Source organism: Triticum dicoccoides, chromosome 7B, assembly GCF_002162155.2.
Source record: "Triticum dicoccoides isolate Atlit2015 ecotype Zavitan chromosome 7B, WEW_v2.0, whole genome shotgun sequence".
Classification (NCBI taxonomy): domain Eukaryota; kingdom Viridiplantae; phylum Streptophyta; class Magnoliopsida; order Poales; family Poaceae; genus Triticum; species Triticum dicoccoides.
In genome coordinates, this window is record NC_041393.1 from 422768584 (window position 1) to 422782405 (window position 13822).

Here is a 13822-nt window from a genome sequence, read left to right on the forward strand (position 1 = left end):
CCATAACCTTTCTTTCAAATACTTGAATGCTCCATTCTTTGAAACCCCCGCATCTGCCGGCATTCTCAAATATATTATTCATCGGAGTAGAATTGGATTTCCAAAGTGTTGGGTCCTTCGTGGGCCTTCTATTGTCAAAAACAAAGTGTTAAAAGGAAAAATAACGTAAATTGGTGCGGTGCAACCACAGAAGACAGAGCCACTGGTCCGCCGCTTCCGTGTCACGAGCACACGACCGGCGGTTGAGCTGGGGGTGTGAGTCAGACCGGGAGGAACCATCCGGATCCGCCCCGTTCCTTCCTTCCTTCCGACCCACGGCGAGCGAGGAGACCCACCTCGCCGTCTCACTCCCGTTCCACCGCCACGGCCGCCTCCTCGCCCCCTTCCGTCGCCGGCGCCCCCGAATTCGAAGCGGCGCGCATGGCGAGGCCGGACGAGAGCTGGGCGCGGAACACGTCCCCGGGGGACGACGCGTCCACGAGCCACGCGCCCCACCCGGAGGGCGCCTCGCCGGACTTGCTGCGGAACACGCCGTCCAACATCGCTAGGCTCGAGGACGCGATCGAGAACTGCGCCGCCCGCCGCAAGTACCTTGCTCGCACCAAGAGCCCCTCCGACGGCGAGGACGTCCGCTGGTACTTCTGCAAGCTCCCCCTCGGGGACAGAGGTGCACCTCCTCCCTCCCTCCCCTCCTGCTTACTCCAGCCGATCCAGTTTCATGTACTAGTAGGCCTGCAAATTAATCTGATGCGTCGTACACATCATCCGTGCCCTGGTTCGCTGATCCCATGATCACCTGACGCTAATTGGGTCGTAGGTTTCATGTGAACCGTCTTTTCATTTGACTCTTAACGAATGGCTTGATGTAATGCCAAAACGCACGGTTGTGCGGTCCCCTAAATCTGCCAATTGGGCTCGTAATTTATGATCCGTTCAGCGGCCAGTCAACGTGTGAAGTGAACTGCTGAATTAACGATGTGTAAGTTAAACCTGTTACTGAACTGACCCTTGATGGTCTTGTGTGGTTGGCTGTTGATGCAGTGCTCTCTTCTTCAGTTCCACGGACGGAGATAGTTGGGAAAGGAGACTATTTCAGGTTCAGCATGAGGGACTGTTTGGCGTTGGAGGCGTCTTTCTTAGAGGTCAGTACTTTAAATGCCGATTATTTACCGCTGAACGTTTATTCGCAAGATCACATAAGCTGTAGTGACTTAGCTATAGCTAGCTGCAATAAACGCAAGATCAGCTAAGCTGTAGTGACTTAGCTATAGCTAGGTGCAATGCTACAGCTTTTGAAATACAGTTCACTTGGAAGCAATAACATTGGCAGCACAAGGGATCTCCAGTGTGTTATTATAGGTTTGGGCTGTGCTAGTTTATTTTCTTTGACTTGGTTTATTTTTTAGTCTGTATCCCCTTTATAATGTAAAGGGGGTTATAATCTTCATATTTGTTATATCATCATTGTCTTACTGGTTTGTAGAGAGAGGAATCACTACTTGGGTACTGGTGGAGGGAGTATGCGGAATGCAGTGAAGGGCCAACAAGTTCCTTGGTTAAAGCTGATATGTCAGACTCTGAATATTTGTATAAGGTGGAGGAGGAGCGGGTTGGGGTTCCTGTGAAAGGTGGACTATATGAGGTTGGTATTTTTATCTAGTATATCCGTCACTACTCATACGCTACCAGGCTCTCTTCTTCGTTTGCAAAACAGTTATGGATCTATCATCCATATTACATTCTACTCAGTGTACGCAGTTGTGACAAAAAAAATCATTAGCTAACATACTTGAAAGTAAAAAAAAAGCAATACCATATTACAGCCATATAATAACAATACTAGCAGACAGAAGGCGCGGCGGCACGCCGTGCCCTTGGTTGATCCCGCGCGTGTTCTTTTGTAAAGTAAGAGAAGGGTGGCAGTGTATTGGGGTTGAGCTGGTTGCGAAGAAGTCTTTTTGACAGATTCCAGAATTTTTCATTACACATTAGCAGACCATGAAAACATAATCAGAATCTGGAATCAGTTGTTTATTATTTGACATTTCCAACTTCTGTCTACTGTCTAGCTATCAAAATCTGATGCATCATTAACAGAAATTCGACGCATATGTCTCCGCGAGAAGTTAACTTTATAATCGTTGCAAGTTCAGAATCAAAGTATCTTACTATTAGCCTAGGAAATCTGCAGCATGATCATCATAAGAAAAGCAGTACCACAGAGAATGCCATCTACTTGAATGAATATCTTTCAAGATGGAAGGTAACATATAATGTTGGAGGATGGATATCCACTTAGAAATGCACAACAATCAGTTACAAGTCAGTGGGTTTCTCATCTCTACCAAATGAGTAAGGCCAAAAAAAGCTAAATGAGCACAGCTACCCCACAACCTAATTAGTCGGCTGTCAAACTATGCTTGAATGCTTTAGTTTTGCCATCCAGAACATGTGTACTTCTAAAAGAGAAACCTAGAACATTTGAAAATGAAGACAGAGAAGTACTAAGAGATTGATAAATGAGAAGACCTCGTAAACCAACTTTAAGGAACTATACTGCTTCAGTGCAAGGTGGTCAATCATCTGCCAAGCAAAAGTAGCAGTAGATTTTTGTCTGTATAGAAATGGACGTTGAATTTGCAAGGTTAAAGTAGAACGATGTCCATATAACATATAGCATTATTCATGTTTCGCTGAACTGAAGTGCCAGAAAAGAGACGAATATATTAATAGCATATTCAAGAATATATTTTAAGGGGAATCATTACCATATAATCAATTATAAGTGTCCTTTAGTACACAGATTTGAATTAGGTGTTAGGACTTGTAACAATTCTCGGTTTCTTCGCTATGCACTATCCATAAGAAAAAGAACTTAGTGCCCCTTTGTTGTAACAGTCTGGCCTAAATAGTCGGTGATGACCCCAACCTAAAGCACATTATGGGATGCTTTGCAGCAGAGGTTATCAAATTTATCAAGAATTGGTAGAACATCAAGTAGGGTTACCAAACTGAAATTGCTTAGTTTGACGACCTAATTTCTGTAAAGCTGGGTTGTTGGAAGAAACTTAGTATGTTAGCATCTTAGCCGTGGAACGATATGGTAGTGGCACACAAAGTTAAAGACAGGATGATTACAAAAGGAAAAAAAATTCGGACACTATTAATTGGTAACAATAGCAATTTGGCTAATCACACCAGTAAATTTAATCAGGGGTGAAATCACATTATCTTATTCTTATACAACATGAAAGTGTACAGGAATTAGTTAGTTGGGGATATATGTTGTTGTATTGAATTATAAGTAGAACTTGTAGAATCATAAAACAGGGCATAGTTGTCTTATTGAATTATAAGATAGTACATTCAAGCAACTGTGAACTATATTCAACTTATGAAGGGAAACATATTACTTACCATTGCACTTGCTTAGTTTCTGAACTGGAAGTCGGCAGCATATCCACATTAGTAACATCTGACACAGAATTCAAGTAGGCTTTCAAAATGCTAGGTCAACAACAGTTTTGTAAGGAGGTTCTCCCTTCTATTTGAAAATTCTCTTCTTATCAATCCAACAATTTTTTTCTGAGATAAACTCTCAGAGAAACTTGTATATTGTACAGTGGAGTTCATCGTAAAACTTAGCAACAGTTAAAGTTGGGATCAATTCAACCTCAACCGCGATACAACGACAGTTTATACTACACTTTGTAAGTAGCACCAACGTACAATCCTTTTCTACTTATGAGCTAATGGCCTATATCATGTAACAATGGTGGTTGTGAACTTGTACATTAAACTGGAACAATGTTTTGCCAGTACTATTATAAGATTCTCCAGAACAGTGTAAATGCAATAACAATTTTAACTGAAAATAGTGTTTTTATTGCGTTTATAAGATATTTTCTGAAGTTCGAGACAAGATTCCCAAAGAAAATGGTTCAATTTACCATGCTAGGAGGGGAGATGGGTGACCGGCGCCTCCACCTCGGCTCCATGGAGGGGAGATGGAGGACCGGCGCCAGGAGGGGAGATGGGGCCTCGGCGGCGGCTTACGGCGAGGTGGGTTGTGAGCTGAAGGAGAGGTGAGGACCGGCGATGGGAGCAAGCCCCTTTATACTCGCTTACGGCGGTGGGGTGGTGGGCGGCGTGAAGGAAGATAGGGAGCGGCGGCGGAGGAAGAAAGGGGAGAGATTAGAGATGAGGAAGAATAAACGGGAGAGGTCTTTGAGAGTACGTACAAGAAAGAGGAACAAGGTTCAGCCTAAGCGGTGGATTCCTTTTGATGCTGAGTCAAAGCGGTGATTGGACGACGGTGAACCAACCAAACCAACACCCATAAAAACAGGTAGCAAACACTGGAGAAAAACCAGCAGTAAACCAGATGAAAACTGGGGACATGTGTCGCTAGGGAAAGAGCTCCCGCCCAGCACTGGGAACGCATTAGGAGTCGCCCTACCTTAGCCATATTAAATCTTTTATATATTCTATAGTTTTCAATCATACTAGTGTTACTTATTACTCCTACCCGGTCAATAATTATACTGCAGGTTGATTTGATGAGACGTCATTGCTTCCCTGTATATTGGAATGGTGAGAATAGACGTGTTTTGAGAGGCCACTGGTTTGCTCGAAAAGGAGGTCTTGATTGGATTCCCTTGCGTGAAGATGTTTCTGAACAACTTGAGTTAGCATATAAGTACCAGGTATGAAAATGTGCCGTGTGTTTACTCTTTAGCAACATTATCACGTAAATCTGCTGTGTCTTTATTCTTTAGCAACATTATCTGGTAAATTGTGATATTCGGGATCAATACGTTGTCTCACTGTTCTAGATAGTACTCTTATAGTTTCGACTAGATAACATACTAGTGTATATACCAAACTTGCTTCACTACTCATCGGGAATAATACTTGGCCATCACTCCTGTAGGAAAAAAAAAAACCAAACCTGTTTCACTAGATAGTGCAAATTAGTTCAGTGGGTTGTGAGCTTAATTCTGAACAGTGGGTATCATGTTAATGATGGCAAACAATGTTATTTAACTATATGTGTGCCATGGGAGGGGGTGGATATACCATTTCTGTCAAATAAAAGTTGTCATGGTACAGTGTTTGGGTTTTCAATATCCGTACTCCCTTCCCTGGTTCAGAAAACAGTTGAACACCCTATCATTGTCAAAATAGGTCTGGCATCGTCGTAAATTTCAACCTTCAGGCCTTTTTGCTGCGCGGGTCGATCTCCAAGGAAGTACACCGGTATGTAATTTTCCAATAATCTCTACTGAACTGAGAAAGAGTTGGATGAAGGCTGAAGTATATTTTGTGCAGGGATTGCATGCTCTTTTTACAGGAGAGGATGATACTTGGGAAGCTTGGCTTGTCTTTGATACAGGTCCTAAACTAGGCAGCAACACAATCAAATTAAGGCGTGGTTTCTCTTCTTCTGGATCTGCAAATCCTACCCAGGTGAGGAACCATGTTAAAGTGTTCTAATGTTATGTATGTATATCAAGTGCTCCTGACCTCACTTTATGAATGGCTTAGAGAAGTCAATTTTTTTTATCGCCCGAAATGATGAGATACCTGAACTGTTTATATCCTGTCTTGGCAAATATTGATGTTTATTGCCCATTTGGTTTGCGAGAACAAAATATTGTCCGCGATGTGTTTTACACTTTGGCTGTAGAGTCGTATGATCCAACATCAAGAAGGATTGGCAAATTAGTTGAAGTTGTATTTTATTTATCGTGTTGACTATTGAAATGTAATTTGATTTAGCACCTCTTGAGATGGCTAAGGACTATATGAGGTTTGATAGACATACTATAGACTGCAGGGCTGAAGATCCTGATTTCATCACTCACTAGCTGTGATGTAGCATCAGTTCTTGCGGCAAAAAATGAACCAATTCTTTTTGGACTAATTTCTGTCTTGTTAAATCTTAGTGTTTATTGCTCATCTATATTATTCTAAGTAGATGATCCCATTTTCAAGCACATGCAAGCCCTCCACATAATCAAGCACATGCAAGTCGTCCACATCATCAATTTTTATTTTTTTCAGCAACAAATAATTTGACTAAAACAGATGGTCACAAGGCACTATAAAGTGCAGTACTATCCATTTATTGTTACCGTTCACATGGCGAGAATGTGGAGGGTGGGTGTTGTTATCATGTATCCTAATTTTATAATCGATAATTTATTGTCATAAATTTCCGTAGCAACGCGTGGGATATTATCTAGTTCAGTTTATCAGCCCAGGATGTTGGCTTCTATGCGGTTTACACTTTGGCCGTAGAGGCTTATGAGGATTTTGATAAACTAGCTAAAGTTGCATCTTATTTGCTCTTAAGATGAACTGTGGACAGACATACTATGGACTGCATAGCTGAAGGTTGTATTCTCGTCACTCACTAGTCATATTGTTGCATCAGTTTTTGCAGCAAAAAAGGAGCCAAGTCTTTTTGCGCTAATTTTACAGTGCAATCATACCGTTCTTGCTCAGTTTGAGATTTCGTATCAGCACCGGTCACCTGCTAGTACAAATCTAGAATGACTGAATGAGAACCTGACACCTTTTTCGGGGGTTCTCTTTGTAATCTTTGAGCTATCTTCTTATTTATGCGAATCTGCCTCAGTGTCTGCATTGTGTATAATTGTTATCTGATTCTCTGCCAGGATGAGTTGCGTCAACAGAAAGAAGAGGAAACAGATGATTACTGCTCTCAGGTATTTATTGTTTCAGACATCTGTTCTCTTATCACAGTAGCCTTTATGATATTATCTCCCAACCAAAGGATTTATATATACACACTTATTGCAGAAAAATAGTTTATAGTATTATGCTCCACTGGAATATCTGGCTCATCTGAATTCCATTCTGCATCTATCAACACCCTTCATGTCATCAGAGATTTTCTTATATATTTTATAACAATGTATAGACATATGGCTAGCATGTAAGATACCAACGGGGTGTTTGGTTCGAGGAATGCTCCTCATGTCTTTGCTTGCTCGAGGTAAGGAATGAATCAGTTCATCACCATACCACCCCTCACGAGCACTCATTCTCTTAGAGAAATGAGAAATGGGGTCGAATCACTAAATTACGGGTGTTAGAAAGACTAGAAATGTAGTCGAATCACTAAAATTATGGGTTGGCCCCATGATGGCCCAATCCATCTGAGTATGAGATGGTTCCGCAAACCAAACATATACCATAAAAGGATGTGAGCATTATATGCTAAGTGACATAGAGTGCACCTGTACATAATTGTTCATGAATGTACTTGACGTGGTTTCAGTTAAAATTTGAACTAAAACCACGTCACTTATCTTGGGACAGAGGTAGTAGTATTTATCCCATAGTTTCAAATTGCTTAACCTTAGCCATCCACCTTACATCTGTGATTGCCACATTCATGGAAGATATAAGCCTTCCGTGTTTCCCCTTACATGCATGTTTAAGGAATTTCCCATGGACTTCAAAAAGTCTTCTGTTGAAGGCTAATTTTAGTTGCTGATGTATGTCATTATCTCTTAATAGGTTCCAGTTGGTCATCTGGTATTCATGGTTCATGGTATCGGACAGAGATTGGAGAAAGCTAATCTTGTTGATGATGTAGTCGATTTCCGCCGTGTGACCGCTAACCTAGCAGATAGATACTTAACTCCTTATCAAAGAAGTACACAGAGGGTCCTATTTATTCCCTGTCAGGTAAGATTTATATATTTTCGGAATTCAAAGTCACTACTTCTGATCTCTAGCATTGTTATTCATCATTGATTGCCTTGTTGCAAAGGACAAAACAATTGACCTGGCTATATATAGCATGGCTACTAGAGATAGCCAGCAGCTGGCTCTACTATTAAACATGCTCTGATAAAGGAAGCTTGTATCCTGGTTCATGCTTGCTGAGTTAACATACAATCTCATTTTAAACAGCTTCATCATCCACTGAAACTTAAACATGTGATCATGTTACTTTTGAATTGTGACTTCTATGTTCATTAATTTATATGGCAGATTGGTATTGATCATTTATATACTCCCTCCGTCCCAAAATTCTTGTCTTAGATTTGTCTAGATACGGATGTATCTAATACTAAAACGTGACTTGATACATCCGTATTTAGACAAATCTAAGACAAGAATTTTGGGACGGAGGGAGTACGTTATTTATTACTTTCAGGCAGATATAATTATTTAGTTAGTCACAACAACTGTAGCTTATGTGTGTAGCTAAGTATATTGCACTTGCAGAGCAGCATGCTGCCCTTTTTGTTCTATCCTGATATGAAATCCTGTTTCATCTATGTTTTCACCGGCGACTTTTATGTTTACTATCAGTGATTATTATTGCAGTGGAGGAAGAGTTTGAAGCTCGGTGGTGAAAACACAGTCGAGAAGATCACTCTGGATGGAGTTAAAGGTCTTCGTGTAGCGTTAGGCGCCACCGTTCATGATGTTCTATATTACATGAGTCCTATCTACTGCCAGCATATAATTGACTCGGTATTTTGCTTTATCGTCACTATTTCTGGTTATTTCCATTGTTTCCTTGATTTCTTTTTAGTAGTAGAACATATTTTTAGTAGTTCCTAGTTTCAAACATTGGCCTTCGAGTATATTTGATTCTTATATTCTGCTTCAAAAATTTCTACATTAGAACATGGAACCCACACAAAGCTCATGTCATATGTTGGGTTGAGGAGAAAGCAAAGTGACGGAATTATGAAACAAAAGCCCGGTCGCTTTTCAAGGAAAATTCAGATATAAACCAACAGCTAACTTGTGACATGTAGTATATGGGTCAGATCAGTTCTTTTTTGTTAAAAACTTGCGTGTCATGATAGTTTGGGAAAAAAAAGTCATGGCTGTGTTTTTTTTTTGCTGCATTTTTAGGTGGAAAGGGGCGAACCATCACCCTGTTCACCGAGTCTTTTTAAGTAACGATAATAAGTAACAATTCAAATTTATAACAGGTCTCGGGTCAGTTGAACCAACTGTATATGAAGTTTCTGAAGAGAAATCCTGGTTACAGTGGAAAGGTTTGCTGTTCATAGCATGCACTACAATTCTTATTCTGATTGCACTTCTTTTCTGTTGGTTAAACAACTGCTTGTCTTGTTTTTTTGGTAGGTATCATTATATGGCCATTCGTTGGGAAGTGTTCTAACGTATGATATACTTTGCCACCAAGAATCCCTTTCCGCCCCATTTCCAACAGATTATTTTAAGATGGAAGTTTCGTCTGATGAAGGCCAAGTAGGAAAAGGACCCAACACAATTGATGTTCATGACTCTGGTGTAAAAGAGCATGATACTTCTTCCACTTCAGGGCATTCATGTGTAGATAATGTAATGGATGAAGAAAGCACCAGAACTGATCATTCACTTACAGACAAGACTGTTCTGCCATGTGTGCTTGAAAATGTGCCAAACAATGATGATGCACTTGAATCACCTATTCCAGTTGATGGGGTGCAAACTGAAGTTGAAAATCAGGTTGAGAATCATCAAATGACATATACTGAAGGAGCTACTCCAGCTGTAAGCACAAAAGATGCTGATGAGTGCATTTCAAGATCCGCCAAAGAACTCCATGAGGTCCCTGACAAAGACAGATTAATCTCATCACTAGAAGAAGAGGTGTGGATCTATTTAATTTGGCTAAATTTTATGTGCTTATCATCTAGGATCTATCTAATTGCACAAGAAGGCTCACAAATATATGATCAAAACTGAAGAACTTGTTTTAAAACCCAAAGTTTAGGGTGTTATCTTGGAGCACCAACTGTGCGAATTTAATTTGCATATCGTGTTGATGCCTAGATTTCTATGTTGACTGCAGGTGAGCCATCTTAAAGCTAAACTAGCGGAACTTGAGCGACAGAGTGATTCAGTGATTCAAAGCATCAGTAGTGTTCAGTCTCATCAAGGTAACTCGTTGCTTTTGTTCCATGAAATTTCTTTGGAGACTGTATATGCTTGTATTTGTGAAGGTTTAATCAGATATTTATGTATATTATTGCCAGATAAAGATGCTAATGATACAGTGAGCCTAGTATCAGGCAAACTTAACATAGGGCAAGGTAGCACAAGTCAGTCCTACAGACCACGTATTAGATACACTAAACTAAATTTTAAGGTAAACTATCGTTATTATTGTTCACTGATGCTTTTATTTTTTTGACATGTTTATACCACATCACATCATTTTTTGATACTCAGGTTGACACATTCTTTGCTGTTGGATCCCCTTTGGGAGTCTTCCTGTCGCTGCGGAATGTCCGTATTGGTGTTGGTATGTAGCATTTGACTAAAATATGCTTTGCCACAGCAGTGTTGACACTATTTTGTGGTTTATATAGTTTTCCTTAGTACTCTTCATATATTTAGAATTAAATTATATCACCATTTATTTATAAAATGAGTATTTATCTTATATTACAAAACTAGAAAAAAAATATCATCTGTGCTGTGTTTAGGATAGCATAGACCAAGGGCCAGTGAAGGCTGTAAAACTAAATGCAGGACTCCACAACACTTTCTCTTCAGTGTTTCACCCCCCAATGCCTCCAGAGCGCTTTCCTTCTGAATGAAATGAAATTATGACCTTTTGTATAGATGCATTGTCATGTCCCTCTGCTGTATTAACATGGATGGTGTCTTCATGACTATAAAGTCATTATTAGCATAGCTTCCTCTATGCATCTATCTTCCTGGCGTATCACTGGTGTCTTGATGACTATTCATTTTGGAAAGGTCTATGGGGAACCTTAACCCACCTTATGATTTCTCATTGCCCCTGGCAATTGGCAGTTGATGATCTGCTATCTTATTTCTGAAATTCGTAGCTTCTTTTTTAAAGGCAGGGGACAAGATTATTGGCAAGACAAGAACGTTGTTGAAGAGATGCCATGCTGCAGGCAGATGTTCAATGTTTTTCATCCTTTCGATCCTGTAGCATACAGGTTTGTAGCTTCCTTGCATATTATCGTTTTAACCTTCTGTTTAGAGAGCTGGCCAAAGATGCAATATCATAATGGAACTAAATAACGCCAATCTGGTATGAATTAACATGTTACATAAGCTTCACCACTTTTGCTGAATATCCCTGAAGGGACCAAGAGCTTTGCCACTTTTTAGATATGTTCCTTTATTTTACTGGAATATAATGCACTTAATCTGTTGCAAAGTGGGGAACATGGCACATAAGTCTAGGTCGGCTTTTGTTGCAGAGTTGAACCACTTGTATGTGAAGATTATGTGAACAAGCGCCCTGTTGTTATACCCTACCATAGAGGCGGAAAGAGGATACATGTTGGAGTGCAGGTGGGTTTTATGTCATTTAACCGAACTCACAAAGGAGCATGTCTGTTTCTAACTTGAGGCTGATTTCTCTCTTATATAACTAATTTGGTTTGATATGTTACAGGAGTTCACAGAAGACGTTGCTGCACGTTCTCAGGCTATTGCCCGTCAATTCAAGTCATTGAAGGTTTGCTCTTTATTCCGATACGCTTATATGGGATTTAGTGCATCAAGTTTTAAACAATTATGTGAATCTGGGTGGGGTTTGATGTATTAACCTTTGATACATGTGAATGATAGAGAAGTGCATGACTCTTACCTGCTGAGTTGGTTTGTTTGTTCTGTTTAGGTCAAAGCGGTAGCTGCCTTGTTATCACTGAGCAAAAATGACACGGAAGGTAATTGATACATCAGTTTTTATTAGCTTTTACACAATCTGAGCGAGAAACAAGCAGCGTTCTGATCAATTGTTATTATTTAGAGGATGATGAGAGCACCGAGGAGGAGAGATCATATGGTTCCATGATGATGGAAAGGCTGACTGGTTCACCGGATGGTCGAGTTGATCATGTGCTTCAGGTTATTAAGCTCTTGCCATTTTCTACTCTTTGTATTGGTGTACTGTTGCTTACTTTAGTCATTAAAATGATCGTGCTCCACTATGCACATGAATGGTATTGTGCAGTTACTTTAGCATAAGCCATGTTGTAGCTCGGCGCACACCTGCATGTGTTCTTAATTCTCATCTAGCGTTTTCAAAAGGCAGCTCAGGACTTTCGGGTGGTAAACATGTACCCACTGGCAAGCTAATAACTGGCCGGGTCCCTAGTCCCCTCCTGTCAACTTGACATGCTTACCCTCCTCTTCTCCATTTTGGCTGGACTAGTTTGCCTATCTTGATTGCATTTGCAGTGAGTGCAAATATTTCGGAGCTTACAATCTTATAATAATCTAATTGCAGGAGAAAACATTTCAACATCCATATTTATCCGCTCTGGGATCTCATACGTGAGCTCACTCATCGGTTCTGTTGGTTTCCATTTGTTTTTCCCCATGTCTATTTCACATTTTTAACAAGCCTCTGGATTGATTCCTGTAGCAACTACTGGCGGGATCATGATACTGCTCTCTTCATTATCAAACATTTGTACCGTGATATACCTGAAGAACCTCCAACTGATGGAACTGGAAGTGCACCCATTAGACTGTTCTATGTGAGGGATCCAATTGCTGAAGACACTCCCCTGACATTTTCAGACCACTCCTCAGTAAAGGAATTCTCCAGAAAGGTGAAAACTTATTCGAGAAAGGGCGAGGATGATGCAAACTGTGAAGCCTCTTGATGGTATGTTGACATGTTACTTTTCATCTACTCCCTCAGTTCACCATTATAAGATGTTTTTGATATTTCAATATGGACTACATACAAATTGAAATGAGTGAACAAACACACTAAAATGCGTCTGTGTACATCCGATTCAGAAAAAAGTTAGTGAACGGAGGGAGTATCTTCTAGCATGCTACATGTGTAGGTTGGTTTATGGTTAGCGGCACCAGCAGTCTATAAAGTTCATCATGAATAGTTGAATGAGAAGTTTCAGTAGTTCAGTAAGTCACACCTAGCCGCCCTGTTGGTGATTCTCCGCCTCAACATTGCCCAAGAGGACAGGCTCCTTTTTGCCGACGAGCGTCAGCTACGGGCTAGGCTCAAGAGAAGAGTCATTGCCTTGGCCGTGCTTGAAAGATCTCGCAAGAAGCAATGTGCAAGAATTTGCAACCGTAGGGAGGAGGACCCGAGTCTTAAATTCTTCCGCCGCCGAGTTAATGCAAGAAGGAGAAAAAACCATATCCACTAAATCAAGAACGAGCATGGGTGGGTCACTGAGCACGAAGCCAAAGAGAAATTAATCCAGGATCATTTTTCCAATTCATGAAGAGAGGCCCCAAAAGCCGCAAAGTTTGCAATTGGGATGAGCTAAATTTGGAACCGCTCGACCTCCATGGCCTTTGACTCCCTGATGACCGAGAGTGAGGTCCTTGAAGCGATCAGCGACATGCCAAGTGACAAGGCCCCGGGGCCGGATGGCTTCACGGGCCTATTTTTCAAGAGGTGTTGGAACATTGCAAGGCCGACCTCATGAGGGTCATTAGTCATTTTGACTCCCTTCACACTTCAAACCTCCAGTGGCTCAATTCCGCAAACGTGACGCTCTTGCCTAAAAAGGAAGGGGCGGAGGGAATCACTGACTATAGGCTCATCAGCCTCATCCACGCGATCGTGAAAATTATTGCGAAGGTGCTCTCCTTAAGGCCTGCCCCCCACATGACAAGGCTCGTTTCGAGCGCCCAAAGCGCTTTCATCAAAAGAAGTTGTTATGAAAGCAACTTATATTATTAGGAGGCCAGCGCCAACATATATACACATACATGAGAATGCCAAAAGGCTACAGGAGGATGCCAAGAGTCTAGAATGCAAAAGGCTAAAAGACATCACTAATAT

General features: G+C 40.9%; 1 protein-coding gene across 1 annotated transcript in view; it reads left to right on the top strand.

The window, feature by feature from the left end:
* The first annotated feature begins 212 nt into the window (after window positions 1-212).
* Window positions 213-13822, top strand: part of LOC119336505 (phospholipase SGR2-like) — a 21658-nt gene continuing 8048 nt past the window's right edge. The window contains exons 1-21 of the mRNA XM_037608548.1: window positions 213-667; window positions 1042-1142; window positions 1484-1642; window positions 4551-4706; window positions 5188-5259; window positions 5332-5469; window positions 6684-6734; window positions 7552-7722; window positions 8371-8520; window positions 8991-9056; window positions 9148-9657; window positions 9860-9947; window positions 10044-10156; window positions 10240-10312; window positions 10880-10982; window positions 11250-11343; window positions 11447-11509; window positions 11672-11720; window positions 11804-11901; window positions 12284-12330; window positions 12422-12667. Of these exons, the coding sequence (XP_037464445.1) occupies window positions 421-667; window positions 1042-1142; window positions 1484-1642; window positions 4551-4706; window positions 5188-5259; window positions 5332-5469; window positions 6684-6734; window positions 7552-7722; window positions 8371-8520; window positions 8991-9056; window positions 9148-9657; window positions 9860-9947; window positions 10044-10156; window positions 10240-10312; window positions 10880-10982; window positions 11250-11343; window positions 11447-11509; window positions 11672-11720; window positions 11804-11901; window positions 12284-12330; window positions 12422-12665 (2793 nt within the window). The 5' untranslated portion in view covers window positions 213-420 and the 3' untranslated portion in view covers window positions 12666-12667. The remainder of the gene's footprint in view (window positions 668-1041; window positions 1143-1483; window positions 1643-4550; window positions 4707-5187; window positions 5260-5331; window positions 5470-6683; window positions 6735-7551; window positions 7723-8370; window positions 8521-8990; window positions 9057-9147; window positions 9658-9859; window positions 9948-10043; window positions 10157-10239; window positions 10313-10879; window positions 10983-11249; window positions 11344-11446; window positions 11510-11671; window positions 11721-11803; window positions 11902-12283; window positions 12331-12421; window positions 12668-13822) is intronic.